The sequence below is a fragment of the Trichechus manatus genome, unplaced genomic scaffold (genome assembly GCF_000243295.1).
Source record: "Trichechus manatus latirostris isolate Lorelei unplaced genomic scaffold, TriManLat1.0 scaffold00001, whole genome shotgun sequence".
Lineage (NCBI taxonomy): Eukaryota > Metazoa > Chordata > Mammalia > Sirenia > Trichechidae > Trichechus > Trichechus manatus.
This window is the reverse complement of record NW_004443937.1, coordinates 27,740,780-27,758,814: the sequence shown is the minus strand read 5'-3', so window position 1 is coordinate 27,758,814 and position 18,035 is coordinate 27,740,780. Positions and strand designations below refer to the sequence as shown.

The window sequence follows — 18,035 nt, the reverse complement described above, 5'->3', positions numbered from 1 at the left end:
TACCCTTCATCTAGCTTACTCTAATATTAGCATCTTACAGAGCCACAGTATAATTATCAAAACCAGAAAATAAATACTGTTGCAGTCCCATTAATTAAACTGCAAATCTTACACAAGTTTTACCAGTTTTCTCATTAATATCCTTTTTCTGGTCAAGGACCCAATCCAGGATCCCACGTTGCATTTAGTTGGTGTTTCTGCTTAGTCTCCTCCAATCTGTGACAGTTGTCAGTCTTTCTTTCTCTTTCATGATCTTGCCATCTTGAAGAGTGATGACCAGTTACTTTTTAGCATGTCCCTCGATTTGAGTTTGTCAGATATTTCCTCATGATTGTGCCCGAATACCACAGAAATTATGATGTGTCTTTCTCAGAGCATCATGTCAAAGTGTTCGTGATGTTAGTATGTGTAAAATGGCAGGAGTAGTACCATCAGAGCCTGTCTAACTACAGGGGGATAGTGTGAATCAAGATCAGCCCAAGGCTGATCCCGATGAGATGGAGGTCAGACATACCTCCACTCTCCGACCTTTTTACCAATTTTGACACCAGCTGTCCTTCCCACAGCACTCTTTGTTTTTCTTCTGGGTTCAGTAATCCATTGCAATAGCCACACAAAACTCACAGACCATACTTACAGTTAAGTGGTTTATTAAGGAAGTAATGGTACAAGTCGGGATCAGAATCAACAGGCTACAACTTGGGATCAGGATCAGGTATCATGTAGGCAGAGCCGCCCTTCTTCAGTACAGGACAGCTCTCTCAGCCTCCTCTCTACTCCCTCAGGACAGTCTCCTCTCTACCTCTTCAAGACAGGCTCCTCTTGGCCCTTGCATCTGTCACCACCTACTCTTGCCTCAGTTCTCCTTCTGGGCCTGTCACTGTCTTCAGTGTTATAGCCCTTGACCCATGTTATAGCTCTTTTAGGAGGTTCTTTGCCTCCTGTAAGGAAAACACTGATGGCATAGTGATTAAGAGCTATAGCTGCTAGCCAGAAGATTGGCAGTTCGAATCCACGAGGTGCTCCTTGGAAACTCTGTGGGGCAGTTCTGCTCTGTCTTATAGGGTCGTTATGAGTCAGAAGTGACTCCATGGCAGTGGGTTTGCCTCCTGTGACGGTTAAGGGTATGTGTCAACTTGGCTAGGTCGTGATTCTCAGTGGTTTGGCAGATACTATGTAATCATCCTCCATTTTGTGATCTGATGTGAGCAGCCAATCAGTTGAAAGCCACACCTTGGGAGTGTGGCCTGCATCCAGTATATATGGATGTTCTGGCAAAGCTCGTCATCCTCTGACTTCTGGTTCTTGGGACGTGAGCCAGCAGCCCGCTGCCTGACCTGCAGATCTTGGGATTCACCAGCTCTCAAAACCCCACGAGCCAGCAACCTTCTCCCTGACCTGCCGATCTGGGGTTCATCAACCCCTGCAACCATGTGAGTCAGGAGAAGCCTCCAGCCTGATGCCTGACCTGCGGAATTGGGACTTGCCAGTCTCCACAACTGCGTGAGCTATTTCCTTGAGATAAACCTCTCTGTATATATTTATATATATATGTTTCACTGGTTTTACTTCTCTAGAGGACTTAGTCCAAGATACCTCCTCTCTCTCTGCTTCTTCTCTCTTGCCTTTTCTCCTTCCTGCTGCTGCTTGTTTTCCTGTCTTCCTGCTTCTTTCTGTCTGAAAAACGCTGTGGGGTTGGCTGCATATATACACAAACTCCTAGTCAATTTCAAGGTATGACCTCTCCCAGTGGGGCCACAAACTGTCCAGTCCCCTCTTGGTAGGCCAGAGACACTTCATTTGTATAGTAGGCTAGAGTCATCTTATTTACATAGTCCATAGTCACTTCATTTGCATAGTATATTGACCAGTCCCTGCAAGGTGCATACCAGTCACGGCAGGCTGCAGCCCAAGGCCAGACAAAAAGTATCAAACCACAAGTCGTTTACAGCTTACCCAGGAAATGTCAGTCAACCTGAATGAAAGTAACAAACCCTCTGGGGTAGAAAACTAGGACAAACGTAACTCCTCAGATCTTAGGGGAAAAATCTCAAATCTTTTTTTCCAAAGAAACCAAGGCAAAAGACCACATAAAGGAACTCCTTGCATCACAGTACAGGCATACTTTGGAGCTATTTTGAGTTCTGTTGCAAACCACCGCAATGAAGTGAATATCACTATAAAGCTAGTCATATGAATTTTTTTGGTTTCCTAGTGCATATAAAAGTTACATTTGCTCTATACTGTAGTCTATTAAGTGTGCAATAGCATTATGTCTAAAAAACAATGTCCATACCTTAATTAAAAAATACTTTATTGCTAAAAAATTGTAACCATCATCTGAGCCTTCAGCAAGTCATGATCTTTTTTTTTTAATTGTTGTACTTTAAGTGAAAGTTTACAATTCAACTTAGTCTCTCATATAAAAATTTATACATACATTGTTTTGTGACCCGAGTTGCTCTCCTTATACTGTGACAGCACATTCTTCCTCTCCACTCCGGATTTCCCGTGTCCATTCAACCAGCTTCTGACCCTCTCTGCCTTCTCATCTCACCTCTGGACAGGAGGTGCCCGTTTAGTGTCACGTATCTACTTGGGCTAAGAAGCACACTCTTCATGAGTATCATTTTATGTCCCATAGTCCAGTCTAATCTTTGTCTGAAGAGTTGGCCTCGGGAATGGTTTCAGTTTTGGGCTAACAGCCCAGGGGCCATGTCTTCTGGAGTCCCTCCAGTCTCAAACAAACTGTTAAGTCTGCTCTTTTTACTAGAATTTGAGTTCCGCACCCACTTTTCTCCTGCCTCATCAGGGACTTTCTGTTGTGTTCCCTGTCAGGGCAGTCATTGTGGTAGCCGGGCACCATCTAGTTCTTCTGGTCTCAGGCTGATGAAGTCTCTGGCTTATGTGGCCCTTTCTGTCTCTTGGGCTAATATTTTCCTTGTGTCTATGGTGTTCTTCATTCTTCTTTACTGTAGGTGGGTTTACTCTCGCTAGCTTTTAAGACCCCAGATGCCACTCACCAAAGTGGGACGCAGAATATTTGCTTAATAAACTTTGTTATGCCAGTTGATCTAGATGTCCCCTGAAACCATGGTCCCCAGACCTCCGCCCCTGCTACTCTGTCCCTTGAAGTGTTTGGTTGTATTCAGGAAGCTTCTTAGCTTTGGTTTAGTCCAGTTGTGCTGACCTCCCCTGTAGTGTGTGCTGTCCTTCCCTTCACCTAAGGTAATTCTTGTCTACTATCTAGTTAGTGAATATCCCTCTCCCTCCCTCCCCACCCTCGTAACCATCAAAGAATGTTTTCTTCTGTGTTTAAACCCTTTCTTGAGTTCTTATAATAGTGGTTTTATACAATATTTGTCCTTTTGCAACTGGCAAGTTGTAGTATTTTTGCTGGTTGAGGGTCTTCCCTCGATGTTGATGGCTGCTGACTAGGGTGTTGGTTGCTGAAGGGGTGGCTGTGGCACTTTTTTGAAATAAGACATCAGTGAAGTTTGCTGCATCAGTTGACTCTTTCACGAGAGATTTTTTCTGTAGCGTGCGATGCTGTTTGATAGAATTTTACCCACAGTAGAACTTCTTTCAAAGTTGAAGTCAGGCCTCTCATACACTGCCGCTGCTTTATCAACTAAGTTTATGTAATATTCCAAATCCTTTGCTGTCATTTCAACAATATTCACAGCATCTTCACCCGGAGTTTCACCAGGAGTAGAAACCACTTTCTTTGCTCACACATAAGAAGCAATTCCTCATCCGTTAAAGTTTTATCATGAGATTGCAGCAATTCAGTCACATCATCAGCTCAACTTCTAATTCTAGTTCTCTTGCAGTTTCCACCACAGCTGCAGTTACTTTCTCCACTGAAATCTTGAACCCCTCAAAGTCATCCATGAGGGTTGGAATTAACTTCTTCCAAACTCCTGTTAATGTTGATGTTTTGACCTCCTCCTATAAATCATGAATGTTCTTAATGGCGTCTGGAATGGTGAATCCTTTCCAGAAGGTTTTCAGTTTACTTTGCCTAGATCCATCAGAGAAATCACTGTCTATGGCAGCTATAGCCTTACAAAATGTATTTTTTAAATAGTATGACTTGAAAGTCAAAATTACTCCTTGATCCATGGGCTGCAGAATGTTGTGTTAGCAGGCGTGAAAACAACATTAATCAGCACTTGCTACTTCACCTTTATCTTATGGAGGCAGCTTCCTTCCTTAAACCTCGTGAACCAACCTCTGCTAGCTTCAAACTTTTCTTCTGCGGCTTCTTCACGTCTCTCAGCCTTCATAGAATTAAAGAGAGTTAGGGCCTTGCTCTGGATTAGGCTTTGGCTTAAGGGAATGTCGTGGCTAGTCTGATCTTCTGTCCAGACCACTAAAACTTTCTCCATATCAGCAATAAGCCTGTTTCGCTTTCTTATCATTCGTGTGTTCACTGGAATAGCACTTTTAATTTCCTTCAAGAACTTTTCCTTTGCATTCACAGTTTGGCTTAACTGACACAAAAGGCCTAGCTTTCAGCCTGTCTTGGCTTTCAACATGCCTTCCTCACGAAGCTTAATCATTTCCAGCTTTTGATTTAAAGTGAGATGTACGATTCTTCCCTTTCACTTGAACACTCCGAGGCCATTGTAGGGTTATTAATTGGCCTAATTTCAATATTGTTTTCCTGTCTCGGAATAGGGAGACCCAAGAAGAGGGAGACAGATGGGGGAACGGCTGGTCGGTGGAGCAATCAGAACACACATATTCATCAATTAAGTTCACCCTCTTATATGGGCATGGTTCATGGTGCTCCAAAACAGTTACAGTAGTAACATCAAAGACGTTGATCACAGATCACCATAACCGATGCAATAGAATTACCAAAATGTGACACAGAGACATGAAATGAGCACGCGCTGTTGGAAAAATGGCGCCAATAGACTTGCTCGATGCAGGGTTGCCGCACAGTTTCTATTTATAAAAAACGCAATATCTGCGAAGTGCAACAAAGCAAAGCACAGTAAAAAGAGATATGCCTGTATGTCTTGTTACTGGTGATGTTAGTTCATTCCTTTTTACTACTGAGTAATATTCCATTGGAAACCTTGGTAGCGTAGTGGTTAAGTGCTACGGCTGCTAATCAAAAGGTCGGCAGGTCGAATCCACCAGGCGCTCCTTGGAAACTCTATCAGCAGTTTTGCTTTGTCCAGTAGGGTCTCTATGAGTCAGAACTGACTCGAGAGCAGTGACTTAGTTTTTTTGTGTTAGTATTCCGTTAGAGAGTCCTGGTGGCACAAATCGTTAAACTCTCAGCTGCTAATCTAAAGGTTGACAGTTCAATCTCACCCAGCTGCTCTCCGGAAAAAAGACCTGGCAATCAGCAAAAAGATGGAAACAACCTAAGTGCCCATTAGTGGATGAATGGATAAACAAAATGTGATACATACATACAATGGAATACTACACAGCCATGAAGAATAATGATGAGTTCTCAAAACATATTATAATGTAGATAAATCTGGAGGACATTATGCTGAGTGAAATAAGTCAGTCACAAAAGGACAAATATTGTATGATCTCACTTATATAAGAAGACAAGAATAGGTATATATAAAGTGACCAACATTCATTGGTGGCTACTAGGGATGAGTGAGGGAGAGAAGGGGAATCACTCTGTAGATAATAGACACTTGTTATTTTTGGTAATGGGAAAAGGTAGTGCCAAATGTGGGAGAAGTTCACATAGCTTGACCAAGGTAAATGATGTCACTGAGAAGTACACAAGAGAAGAATACGTTGTTGGTAAAGGATATTAGAAATATAATTTTGCAACAACACCAGTAACAACCAAAAAATGTGTGTATGGTTACATATGTATGTATAGCTGCATATATGTGTATGGGTGTGTATACGTGTGTACATATGTGTGTACAGATGTTTCTATATGTATGTGCATATACATGTATGTGTGTACGTGCATATATATTCATATATATAATAAACCACATAGGAGGCACAGTTACAGATACTTCTTAGACATAACCAAATACCTTGCAGGATTGGTTTTCTGGATTTGAAGGCTTAGGACCATAGTCTTGTGGAACAACTCAGCCAATTGATATAGTTCATAAAATTTATGTTCTGCATCCTAGTTTGATGAGTAGTGTCTGGCATCTTAAAAGCTTGTGAGCAGCCGTCTAAGATACAACTATTGATCTCTACTCATCTGGAGCTAAAGAGAAGTAAACCAAACACTCAGAAAAGAACTAGTCTACAGGACTAATAGTCTACACGAACCACAGCCTCATCTACCCTGAGACCAGAAGAACTGGTCTTAGTGGGGGTTCTCTAGAGAAGCAAAACCAGTGAAGTGTAGATAGATAGACTGACAAGAGAGAAAGAGAGTGAGCGAGAGACAGATTATCGCAAGGAAATGGCTCATGCGGTTTAGAGGATGGCGAATGCCAAGTCTGTGGGTCAGGCGTCAGGCTGGAGGCTTCTCCTGACTCACGTAGATGCAGGTGCTGACGAACCCAAGATCAGCAGTTAAGACTGCAGGCTGCTGGCTCACAGACTGGAGGCCAGCGAATCCCAGGATTATCAGGCACCACAGAAGACCACTGGCTCAAGTCCCAAGGACTGGCGGTCAGATGATGACAAACTGGATGCAGGATTCAGAGCAAGAAAGCAAGTTTTGCCAGAATGTCCGTATGTATATTGGATGCAGGCCACACCCCCAGGGAAACTCCGCTTATGACTGATTGGATGTCACATCAGATCACATTATGCAGGATGACGACATCATTGCATAACTGCCCAATTACATCATTTTATAACTCCCAAACTACATTATTACTTAACTGCCAAACCACTGAGAATCATCGCCAAGCCAAGATAACACACAACCTTAACCATCACAACTACTGACCATTCTGATCAGGGCCACAATAAATGTACCATGATGGAATGAGAGAAAAATGTGGAACAGAACTCAAATTCTTAAAAAGTCCAGACTTACTGGACTGGTTGAGATGAGAGGACTTCCTGAGACTGTCTCTCTGAGATACTCTTTAAAGCTTGAACTGAAACTATCCTCTGAGGTCACCCTTTAGCTAAATAACTGATTGGCTTATATAATAAAGAGTATCACCCGTGAGTACTGTGCTTCTTTAAAAAAGCATCTTTATGAGTCCAGGGACAAAGACTAGAAGGCAGGAGGGGACAGGAAAGCTGGTAATAGGGAACCCAAGGTTGAGAAGGGACAGTGTTGACATGTCTATGGGGTTGTTTACCACTGTCATAAAACAGTATGTTTACTAACTGTTTAATGAGAAACTATTTGTTCTATAAACCTTCATCTAAAGTACAATAAAAAGAAAATCATCTGTGTGAGACCAAATGGTCAACAGTTACTCTAAAACAAAGATGAGAAGGTAAGGAGGCAGGGAAACTAGATTACTGGAAATGAGAAAACCAGTACAGAATTAATGAGAATGCAGACACATTGTGAAAAATGTAGCCAATGTCACTGAGCAATTTGTGTAGAAATTGTTAAATGGGAACCTAATTTGCTGTGTAAACTTTCATTGAAAACACAATAAAATATTATTTTAAAAAAAGACATTTCACCAAAGAGGACATTCAAATGGCCACCCAGCACATGAAAAATGCTCAGTGTCAGTAGCCATCAGAGAGATGCAAATCAAATCCACAATGAGATACCATTTCGCTCTCACTAGGACGACTAAGATTAAAAAAAAAAAAAAATATGGGCAAGAATGTGAGGAAATTGGAACCCTTATCTATTGCTAGTAGGAATGCAAAGTGGTACATCCACTGTGGAAAACACTGTGGCGGTTCCTCAAAAAACTAAAAATGTAACTATCATATGACCCAGCAATTCCACTCCTAGGTATATACCCAAACTCTTGAAAGCAGACTCAAACAGAGACTTGTACACCAATATTCATTTCAGCAATATTCACAATAGCGAATAGGTGGAAACAACCTAAATGCCCATCCAGAGACAAATGGAAAAACAAAATGTGGTACATACATATGTTGGAATACTACTGAGCCAGTAAGAGAAATGAAGCCTGATACATGCTACAATGTGGATGGAGATTGAAGACATTAAACTGAATGAAATAAGTCAATGACAAAAGGGCAAATATTTTATGAACTCACTTATATAAAAAGACAAGAAAAGGCAAATGTATAGAGACCAAAGTTTATTAGTGGTTACCAGGGGTAAGAGGGAGGGGGAGAAGAGAGTCGAGTTATTGCTTATGGAGTACTGAGTTTTGGTTTACAGTGATGGAAAAATCACATTGATCAAGGTTGCACAGCTGATTAATGTAATTGCTGTCAATAAGGTGCTGTACACTTCTAAAAAGTTAAATTGGCAAAAGTCGTGTGATATATTTACAACAACGACAAAAAAAATAAAAGTGTAGCTGCTGAGGCTGCTTATGCCCAACTAAGCACCTCATGGGATTTGGTTCCTTGGTTTGGAGGTTTACTGTCATGGTTTCATGAGACATCCCAGTTAATTGATCTAATAACCTGTTTAGTGCTTCTGTTCTACACCCTAGCTTGTTGCGTAGTACCTGAGGTCTTAAAAGCTTGCAGGCGGCCATCCAGGGCACAACAATTGGTCTGTATTCACTTGGAGCAACCGAGGAAGAAGGGGAGTCAGGAATAGGAGGAGGAAATGGATATGTGACTAATTGCCTGCAGGAACAACTGCCTCCTCTGCCATGAGACCAGAAGAACTGGATGGTGCCCAGCTACCATTACTGAATATTTTGATCAAACATTCTATAGAACAGTCCAGATTAAAAGGGGGAAAATGCAGAACAGAATTTCAAATTATCATGAAATACAGAATTTCTGGAGCCATGGAGGATGGATGAATCCCCAAAACTATTTCTCTAATATAATCTTTAAACTCTAAACCAAAAACATTCCCTGAGACATCTAGGTCAGTTGGCATAACAAAGTTTATTAAGAAAATGTTCTGCATCCCGTTTTGGTGAGTTGCATCTGGGATCTTAAAAGCTAGCAAGCGGCCATCTAAGATGCATCAATTGTTCAACCCACCTGGAGCAAAGGAGAATGAAGAACGCCAAAAACACAAGGAAAATATTAGCCCAAGAGACAGAAAGGGCCACATAAACCAGAGACCCCATCAGCCTGAGACCAGAAGAACTAGATGGTGCCCGGCTACCACAATGACTGCCCTGACAGGGAACACAACAGAGAGTCCCTGATGAGGCAGGAGAAAAGTGGGTGCGGAACTCAAATTCTAGTAAAAAGAGCAGACTTAATGGTCTGACTGAGACTGGAGGGACCCCGGAAGACATGGCCCCCAGACTCTCCGTTAGCCGAGAACTAAAACCATTCCCGAAGCCAACTCTTCGGACATAGATTAGACTGGACTATAAGACATAAACTGATATTCGTGAAGAGTATGCTGCTTAGCTCAAGCAGATACGTGAGACTAAATGGGCAGCTCCTGTCCGGAGGTGAGATGAGAAGGCAGAAAGGTACAGGAGCCGGTTGAATAGACACAGGAAATCCGGGGTGGAAAGGAGTGTGTTGTCATATTATAGGGAGAGCAACTAGGGTCACATAACAATGTGTATATAAATTTTTGTATGAGAAGCTAACTTGAACTGTAAACTTCCACTTAAAGCTATATATATATATATATATATATATATATATATTCCCTGAAGTCTTCTTAAAATCAAACAGTAGTTTAGCTTAACTAGTAAACAATGTCTGACTTGAACACTGTGCTCTTTTAAGATCTGTCTGTCTGGGATCAAATTGACAACAACTTGAAAGATTAGATAGGAACCTTAGGGGGCAATGAGTTTGTGTTAATGAGGGAGGAACAACTCCGAAAGGAAGGGTGAGGATTGTTGTACAAATCGAAGAATGTAATCACCGTCACTGAATTGTACATGTAGAAACTGTTGAATTGGTGTATGTTTTGCTGTGTATATTTTCAACAACAACAGTTAGCGATCGAAGGCTTTCATAAAGATTACAGACAAGGAAACCTTATGGGACAGTTCTACTCTGACATATGGGATTGCTGTGAGTTGAAAATGATTCAGTGGCACCCAACAACAGTATTCCATTGTATGAAAATACCAGTTTGTTTATTCTTTCTTCCGTTGATGAACATCTGGTCTGTTTCTAGTTTTTAGCTATTATGAATGAAACTACTATGAATATTTTGTACAAGTATTTATGTGAACTGGGTTTTCTGGTTTGTTTTTTCATTCTCTTTGGTAAAATATTTGAGGGGAAAATTGGCATAGTAGTTAAGCACTTGCCTGCTAACCAAAAGGCCAACAGTTCAAACCCATCAGCTGCTCCATGGGAGAAGGATGCGACAGTCTGCTTCCATAAAAATTAAAGTCTTGGAAACCCTATGGGGCAGTTCCGCTCTGTCCTGTAGGGTTACTGTGAGTCGGAATCAACTTGACAGCAGCGGGTTTTTAACCTTTAATTGCCTTCTCCCACTTACTCTATATCTCATGACACTGGTGTTTTTGAAGTATCCAAGCCAGGAGAAGAAAGTTACTCAGAAAAAGAGGCTGCCAGCTGACAGCCCACAGACCAGGTACAGCCAGGTACAGATGTGTGTGTGTTTGCTCTCTATCATACATGGAAAATTAAATTGGTTGCCAATATTTAAAAATCAGGAGATTTCTGGTAACACTGGGCCGGCATTCCACTTGAATATGGATAGCGTGTGAGGAGCAAGCCATCCCTTTTAGTACTTGTCAGTTTGCACAGTACTCAACATACGTGGAACTGCAAAGCTAAAGAGATGCTTTTTGTGATACTCGATTATATTAGGTAGCACAGTCGCATTGACAGAACATTAAATCACATGGAATTATGCAGCAGTAAAATTGTTCCTTTGTCAAGTCTTCAGTCCCCATTGCTCCAAAGACAGAGTCTGTGTTTGAGTCGAAGCTGGTATTCTTTAGCAGCACTCCCCTGACAGTCACCAGTCTCCCTGCCTGACAGAGGGACTCTGGCCCCAGGCTCACACTACCATTCTGCTGGAATTTAATAGCATTATTCTGTTTTTGTTATACTTACTGATACAGTTCCCTTCTGGTCATGGCAGGAAATTTTGGTAAGTAAATAATTGCATGTGATCAAAGCAACATTAGCTATCTAATAATAGATCCCATTTATCAAGTGCCTGCTATATGGTAAGTACTTTCCTTAGATTTTTCTCCTTTAGCCATAAAAATGTATGAGTTAGAAACTATTATGCCCTTTTTACACATAAAGAAACTGAGGCTTAGAATGGTTAAGAGATGTTCTTGGCTGGTCAGAGGCAGTGGTTTTTCCCATGGGACCAGTACTTCTCCATGAGATAACCTCCCAGGCAGTCCCAGCCCTTTAGATTTGATGATCCTGTTACCGTCAGCTCCTGTTGGAAGGTGGTATCACATGGCATTACTCGTGACATAGTAGAACCATAAAGACAGGTAGCAGTCATGTGGGTATGGCTGGAAGAACAGGGACTATGATTTAGATCACCTATTTTTGTGTAAATTATGGGATTTTTTAAAAAATAGTACTGCCTCAAAAGACGTGCCAGTTTTGCTGTGTACTGAGGTATGTGGAGGTGCAAAGCTGAACGGTCCCAGGAAAGCATTTGTTTCAAACAGTGCTTAGGTTTCTCTTTGAATGTAGTCAACAGTCTGGTGTGGGGATTTCCATCACTTGGCCACAAAGTGAGATAAGCATAAAACCTGTTGCCATCAAGTCGATTCCGACTCATAGTGACAGAGTAGAACTGCCCCAGTAGGGTTTCCAAGACTATAATCTTTATGGAAGCTGACTGCCACATCTTTCTCCTGCGGAGTGGCTGGTGGGCTTGAACCGCCGATCTTCCATTTAGCAACCGAGCACTTAACCACTGTGCCACCAGGACTCCTAGAGATAAGCATAGCCATTGGTTTTTTTTTTTTTTTTTTTTTCCCAGCAAATGTAAACACCATCTTTGCTCCTTGTGTGTATCCTGCAGGAACAGCTTTCTCAAGTCCTCGATGCCATGTTTGAAAGGATAGTGAAAGTTGACGAGCATGTCATTGACCAAGGAGATGATGGAGACAACTTTTATGTCATAGAACGGTAAGAGATTGAGCTTTTCAGTTGTATGACTCTACATAATTGGATTCAGGGCAAATCTGTATTCCAGGCTGTGTTCAGCGCAGAGAGAATTTAGGGGCAGGTGATCAACTTCCCAAATCCTCATGAGGGCCACAGCCTGCCCTTCTCTGTCTGCTGCTGTCTTGAGTCCTCAGTACATCTTGTGCTTGGGGAGCTGTTGTCTGTAGTAAAAAGTCTCCTTTATAGTTAGGTGAGGCATGCAGGATGTGCTTTATGAACATGATATTTGCTGGTGTTCAAGTGAATTTCAACTGAAGAATAGCCATTGTGCTATATTGTTATCTGGATCTTTCAGTCCCAGCCTGTTCTAACACATGAATATACTGCCTCAACTTCCATGTCCCTAGCCCCTTCTAACTTTGTCCCAAGTATAAGCTATGCTGGGAGAAATGAAATACGTGGGTTTGGCCTGCTTGCCTTACTGTAGCCTAACCTCTTGACCCCTTTTCAGTCCTGGAAGAACACCTTCGCCAAAGTTTAAGATCAATAAATGTTTTCACCTAATATCTTCCATTAATTTTTTTTTCATTTTTTTGGACTTATGGAAAAGTTGCACAAACAGTATAAAGAATTTTCATATAACCCAGAATTCCCATATATTAACATTTTACCACATTTGCTGTATCAAATCATTTTGAGAGTGAGTTGCAGATATAATGCCTCTATCTCTGAATGCCTTGGTACGTATTTCCTAAAAATAAGGACATTCTCATACATAAGCGCAGAACAATTATAACAGTCCGAACTTAACATTGGTACAGTACTATTATCTAATGTATCCTATTCAGATTTTTCCAATTGTTATCCTGATTTTTGAGGCTCTTTTAATCTCCATCAAGTAGCCGTTCCAGGTTCAATTGATCCCCTTTCTTGTCGAGCCTTTGCTTGTTTGTCTTCTTGAACAGGAAACACTCTCACTCTCTGCATAACCTTTGGGTCCTTGATACCTGTGACTAATTATTATAATTAGAAGAAGTATTTAAAGAGTAAAGATGATACAAATAATATCTTCTCCAAAAAACGACAGTTTTTACCTTTATCTGTTATGCTAATGCTTCCTACATAGAAATTCTATAAGTAGTGACAGAATAATTTTTTAAAGTTATATCAAAGCCTCCAGTAGCAACCGTTCCTCTTTGCCCTGCGGTGTAAACGGTCTCTGCCACTACCACAACAGGGTTCCCAACAGGTGCCTGCAGTCTGGGAAATAAGCATCCACCTGACATGTCCACAGTTTACAGGTTGAAATGACTGTCTGCAAAGGGAGTGATTTGTTACATGCGTAACCAAGGGGGATTATCCTTTGTATGCAGTGAAAGTGATGAGTAACAAATAGGAAGGATACAGCAAAAAGATATAGTTCCTGACATCAAAAAGCTCATTGTCTAGTGGGAGAGGCAGATCTTTAAGTAGATAATAATTAACATTATATAGTAGTAACAGCAATGAAAAAAATGTGTCCCATTATTTGAAAGAGTGAGAGAAGGCAGGAGAGGTTCTCTGCAGTGCTGCTGCCTGAAATGGTTTGTGCCCTTCCCAAAGTTCAGTAGCTAGTGTCTCCTAGAAGAGAGATTAAAAACACTTAAATGAAGGTATTTCTGAATTCCATGTTTCCTGTCTGTGGCTTTACTACTTTTGCCGTGTACAGGTAGGCCTCCCTAGTGACTGGTGAGCTCCCTTGGGAGCAGGGTTGGTGCCATGTACCTGATACTCGAGTGATTGGTTTTATTCTCTGCTTTTTGTGATACTTAGTGATTTTATCAGACAAGTGGAGGCTTTTTATAGGAAATTTAGAAAATACCAAAAAGAACAGGAAAGAAAATAATTCAGCCATAATCTCATTACCAGAGTATACCCTTCCATTGTTTTTTCCTTGCTTTACTGTTGTGGTCACTCCATAGAGATGGGATGGACTCCTCCAACATAAAATTTGGTTCAGACGTTGAGACCGATGATGCCATACATACACTAAGAGGTTATGAAAAGTTTTTTACTCACATAATGAAGCTTTCTAGGGGGAGCAGAACAGGCTCTCAAGCAGCTCCAAAATGACTTGAGGTTTTATGGTGATTATGGGGTGAGGGTTCTTTTGCGCACGGGCCAGGACTTGTGTTGTTTGTACTTCTGCTGGCTCCAGGGAGGGAGCACCCAAGCTTTTTTCTCAGCTAGTTCAGATGAGGGCAGAAGGGGAATAGAGACTGGAATGGTGAGGCTTAAAAACTGTCAGCAGTCAAACATAAAAAATGGAGTCAGACTTACATTTACATTTGTAGATTTTTACATTGAGTTTCATTTTTAAAATCTATTTTAAGCATTTTGCCATGGGATACAATATTATTCTATGTGATCATTTTCAATGACTGCATAATATGAATATAAACATGTATTTAACCGATCCTCTATTGTTAGAAGATTTCATTGTTTTAATTTTTTGCTACTATAAATATGGTGAACATCCCTGCAGTTAAATCATTTTTGGTATCTTTGATTATCTCCTTTGGAATGCCCAAAAATGGAATTGCTGTGTCAAAGGGTCTCCCTAAGGCATTTGCTATATATTGCTAATTATCCTACAGACACTTTGAAAAGCTTATGTTTGCCTCAGTAGTATGTTGAGAATGCCTGTTTCCCCAAATGGTTGCCAGTTTTGGATATTATTGTTTAGCATTCATTATAGTCAATATGGACCAATAAACCACATCATGATAAATGCAGAAAAAATTGAAATTGTTAGTTATTTAATTCTACTTGGATCAACAATTAATGTCCATGGAAGCAGCAGTCAGGAAATCAAATGATGTATTACATTGGGCATATCTGCTGCAAAAGGCCTCTATAAAGTTTTAAAAAGCAAAGATGTCACTTCTATTCATCATTGTACTAGAGGTCCTAGCCAGTGCAATAAGACATAAATGAATGAATGAATGCAAGCATACAGATTGGAGAGGAACAAGTAAAACTGTCTTTGTTTGCAGCTGATATGATCATCCTGTATATAGAAAATCCCAAGAATGTACTATAAAAAAGCTACTAGAACTAATAACTGAGTTTAGTAAGGTCACAGGATATAAGGTCAAAATCAAAACTCTATCGTATTTCCATATACTAGCAAAAATCAGCTCGGAATCTCCTGCAACAATGTTTATATCGTATGTACCTTCTGTTCATGTACTACCTGCCAGTTCTTACATTTTTTAATTATTAGAAGTAATTTATGAAATTATTTCTTGTTATTCTTCCAGGGGAACCTATGATATTTTAGTAACAAAAGATAATCAAACTCGCTCTGTTGGTCAGTATGACAACCATGGAAGTTTTGGAGAACTAGCTCTGATGTACAATACCCCGAGAGCTGCTACCATTGTTGCCACCTCAGAAGGCTCACTTTGGGGACTGGTGAGTGAGGGAAATGGTTCAATATTAAATTAAAATCACAGTATTTGTCGACATCTGTAGTAGTTCGTTTCCATTTACCTTGTAAGCAGACTTAAATTTCATACCATAAAACTATGGTATATTTCATTTCCTCAAATGAAATCACATTGTAAAGACAAGAGAATCATAATTTAAAGACATGAAAGAGGACTTTACTGTGACATACTGATGTGGAATTAAAAATGCTCCTGGGAAGCAACAGGGAAGAAGGAGAGTCAGGAATCGCAAGAGGTTATGAAATATGTGGCTAATTGCCTCCATGAACTGCCTCCTTTGCCATGAGACCAGAAGAACTGAGTGATGCCTGCCTACCATTACTGAACATTTTGATCAAAGATTCTATAGAATAATCCAGATCAAAAGGAGAAAAATGCAGAACAGAATTTCAAAGTCTTATGGAATCCAGAATTTCTAGAGCCATGGAGGCTGGATAAACCCCCAAAACTATTGCCCTGAAATAATCTTTAAATCTTAAACCAAAAATATCCCCTGAAGTCTTTTTAAAACCAAATGATAGTTTAGCTTAACTAGTAAAGAACCCCTGCCTTGAGTATTATGCTCTTTTAAGAACTATCTGATGGAATCAGATTGACAGCAGCAACTCAAAAGTTTAGACAGGAAATTTAGGAGGCAGTGAGTTTATGTTAATGGGAGAGGAATAATTCTGAAGAGGAATAGGAATGGTCTCACAACTTGAATAATGTAATCAATATCACTGAATTGTACATGTAGAAATTGTTGAATTGGTGTATGTTCTGCAGTATATATTCTTAACAACAAAAAATAAAATTAATTGTATAATTAATTGTTTTGTTTAATTGTATCTATCAGAAATAAAAATAAAATACTAGGAGTAAACAAATTCTGATATTTTCCTTAACATCATGACTTGTGTATTAGAATATACACTGCCACAACTGTTATTCATTGTTACACTCAAAATGCTAAAGCATACAGATACACAAGAAAAAAGAAATGAGGTATACATATTAGAATAGGAGAGGCAATATGATAATTATCTCTGGGTGATTGGAATGTCTTTCTCAAAAACAAATCCAAGAAAATAAACTAGTAAAATATTATAATTAAAAGATCAGTTTAAGTCTTGGATATTGTCAAGCAATCAGGTGTTGAGGTGGTCAGTTAGGACAATGAACCAAAGTGAAAGTAGCAATCAAGCCCTTATTCACTTGCTGCATCAGTGAAAGCAAAAAGGGGCCCTGGCTCCCTAGTGTTCCATTTTTTTCCCACGGAAGAGCACTGGACAAGGTTTAGGTAGATACAGTACAGATGGGGGAGGGGAATTGTTTCATGCCAAGGAGCCCCCAAAAAAGCTCCTGCCTCTTTATGGACTGGTGGACCAAGGGGAGGGCTAGGAGTGGAAAGGTAATGAGCCAAAGTGGAGAAAATTACCTCAGCCAAGTCCCCAATAAGGAGATCTCAGTGAGAAATGAGAGCTGAGTCCTTGACTGCAGCTCTCTCCAGAAAACTACAATGCACTGCCAGGCAAAGCCTTGTAATTGTCTGTGGCTAGGCTTGAAAGAGCAGACATAGTATTTTCATCCTGGAACTAGACTCTTCAGACAAATTAAACATACTGCACGCACACGTGCATGCACGCACACACACACTTCTTTACATTAGCACAAATTAATTTAACAAATGTCATGAAAGATTATTTCATGCTTAATACCGAAAATAAAATGAGCCAGAAATAATTTCCCTAAATTTAATCCGTAAATATATAAGTACTTTCAATCAAAAACTCCAGTGGATGCTTTAGAACTTGATGAATTAATTCAAAAGTTCTCTGATAGAGTACAATGCTTTAGGAAATCCCCCAATTTGCTTTTTAAAGTTGCAAAAATATGTTTAATACTTTAATACAGGTTTACTATTTTGATGTTTAGAGTTTTGTTTCTTTATGAAGAAATTATTGGGAAGAATTGAAGGACCAAGCTACCATGAAAGAAAAAATAGAAAGAATTGTATAATTATGACAAGGAGGAGAAAGAGGTTAGGAATTAGTTCTAAAAGAATGTGTGGGAAAATGTGAGGTGATTTAGTTGTTGAAGAGTAGACCTAACTTTTGTTAAACTTAATGGTTTTAGGAAAATTTATTTTTAGAGAGGAAATTTTCCTCACTTGATTTTGCTCAGTTTTCATTCTGTGTATCAAACTACTATGTGATGGAAATTTATGTAGTTATATTATTTTAAATTTAACTAATTTATATTTTTGTTATGAAGTACTTCAGATACACTGAAAAATAGGTGAATAGTAAAATGAACACTCATGTAACACCCCCTGTCCCCCACAAAAAAAACCAAGTGCACCTGGGAGATGGGAGATACAATGGCTTAAGGATAGATCACACACTTAGAGATCCAATGATTGAAAAA

The 18,035-nt window shown here is 40.0% G+C and overlaps 1 protein-coding gene across 1 annotated transcript in view; it reads left to right on the top strand.

Moving 5' to 3' along the window:
• PRKAR2A (protein kinase cAMP-dependent type II regulatory subunit alpha) overlaps positions 1 to 18,035 on the top strand; it is a 111,764-nt gene that overhangs the window by 63,502 nt on the left and 30,227 nt on the right. Inside the window, exons 5-6 of the mRNA XM_004368504.2 lie at positions 12,053 to 12,159; positions 15,441 to 15,594. Coding sequence (XP_004368561.1) covers positions 12,053 to 12,159; positions 15,441 to 15,594 — 261 coding nt within the window. The remainder of the gene's footprint in view (positions 1 to 12,052; positions 12,160 to 15,440; positions 15,595 to 18,035) is intronic.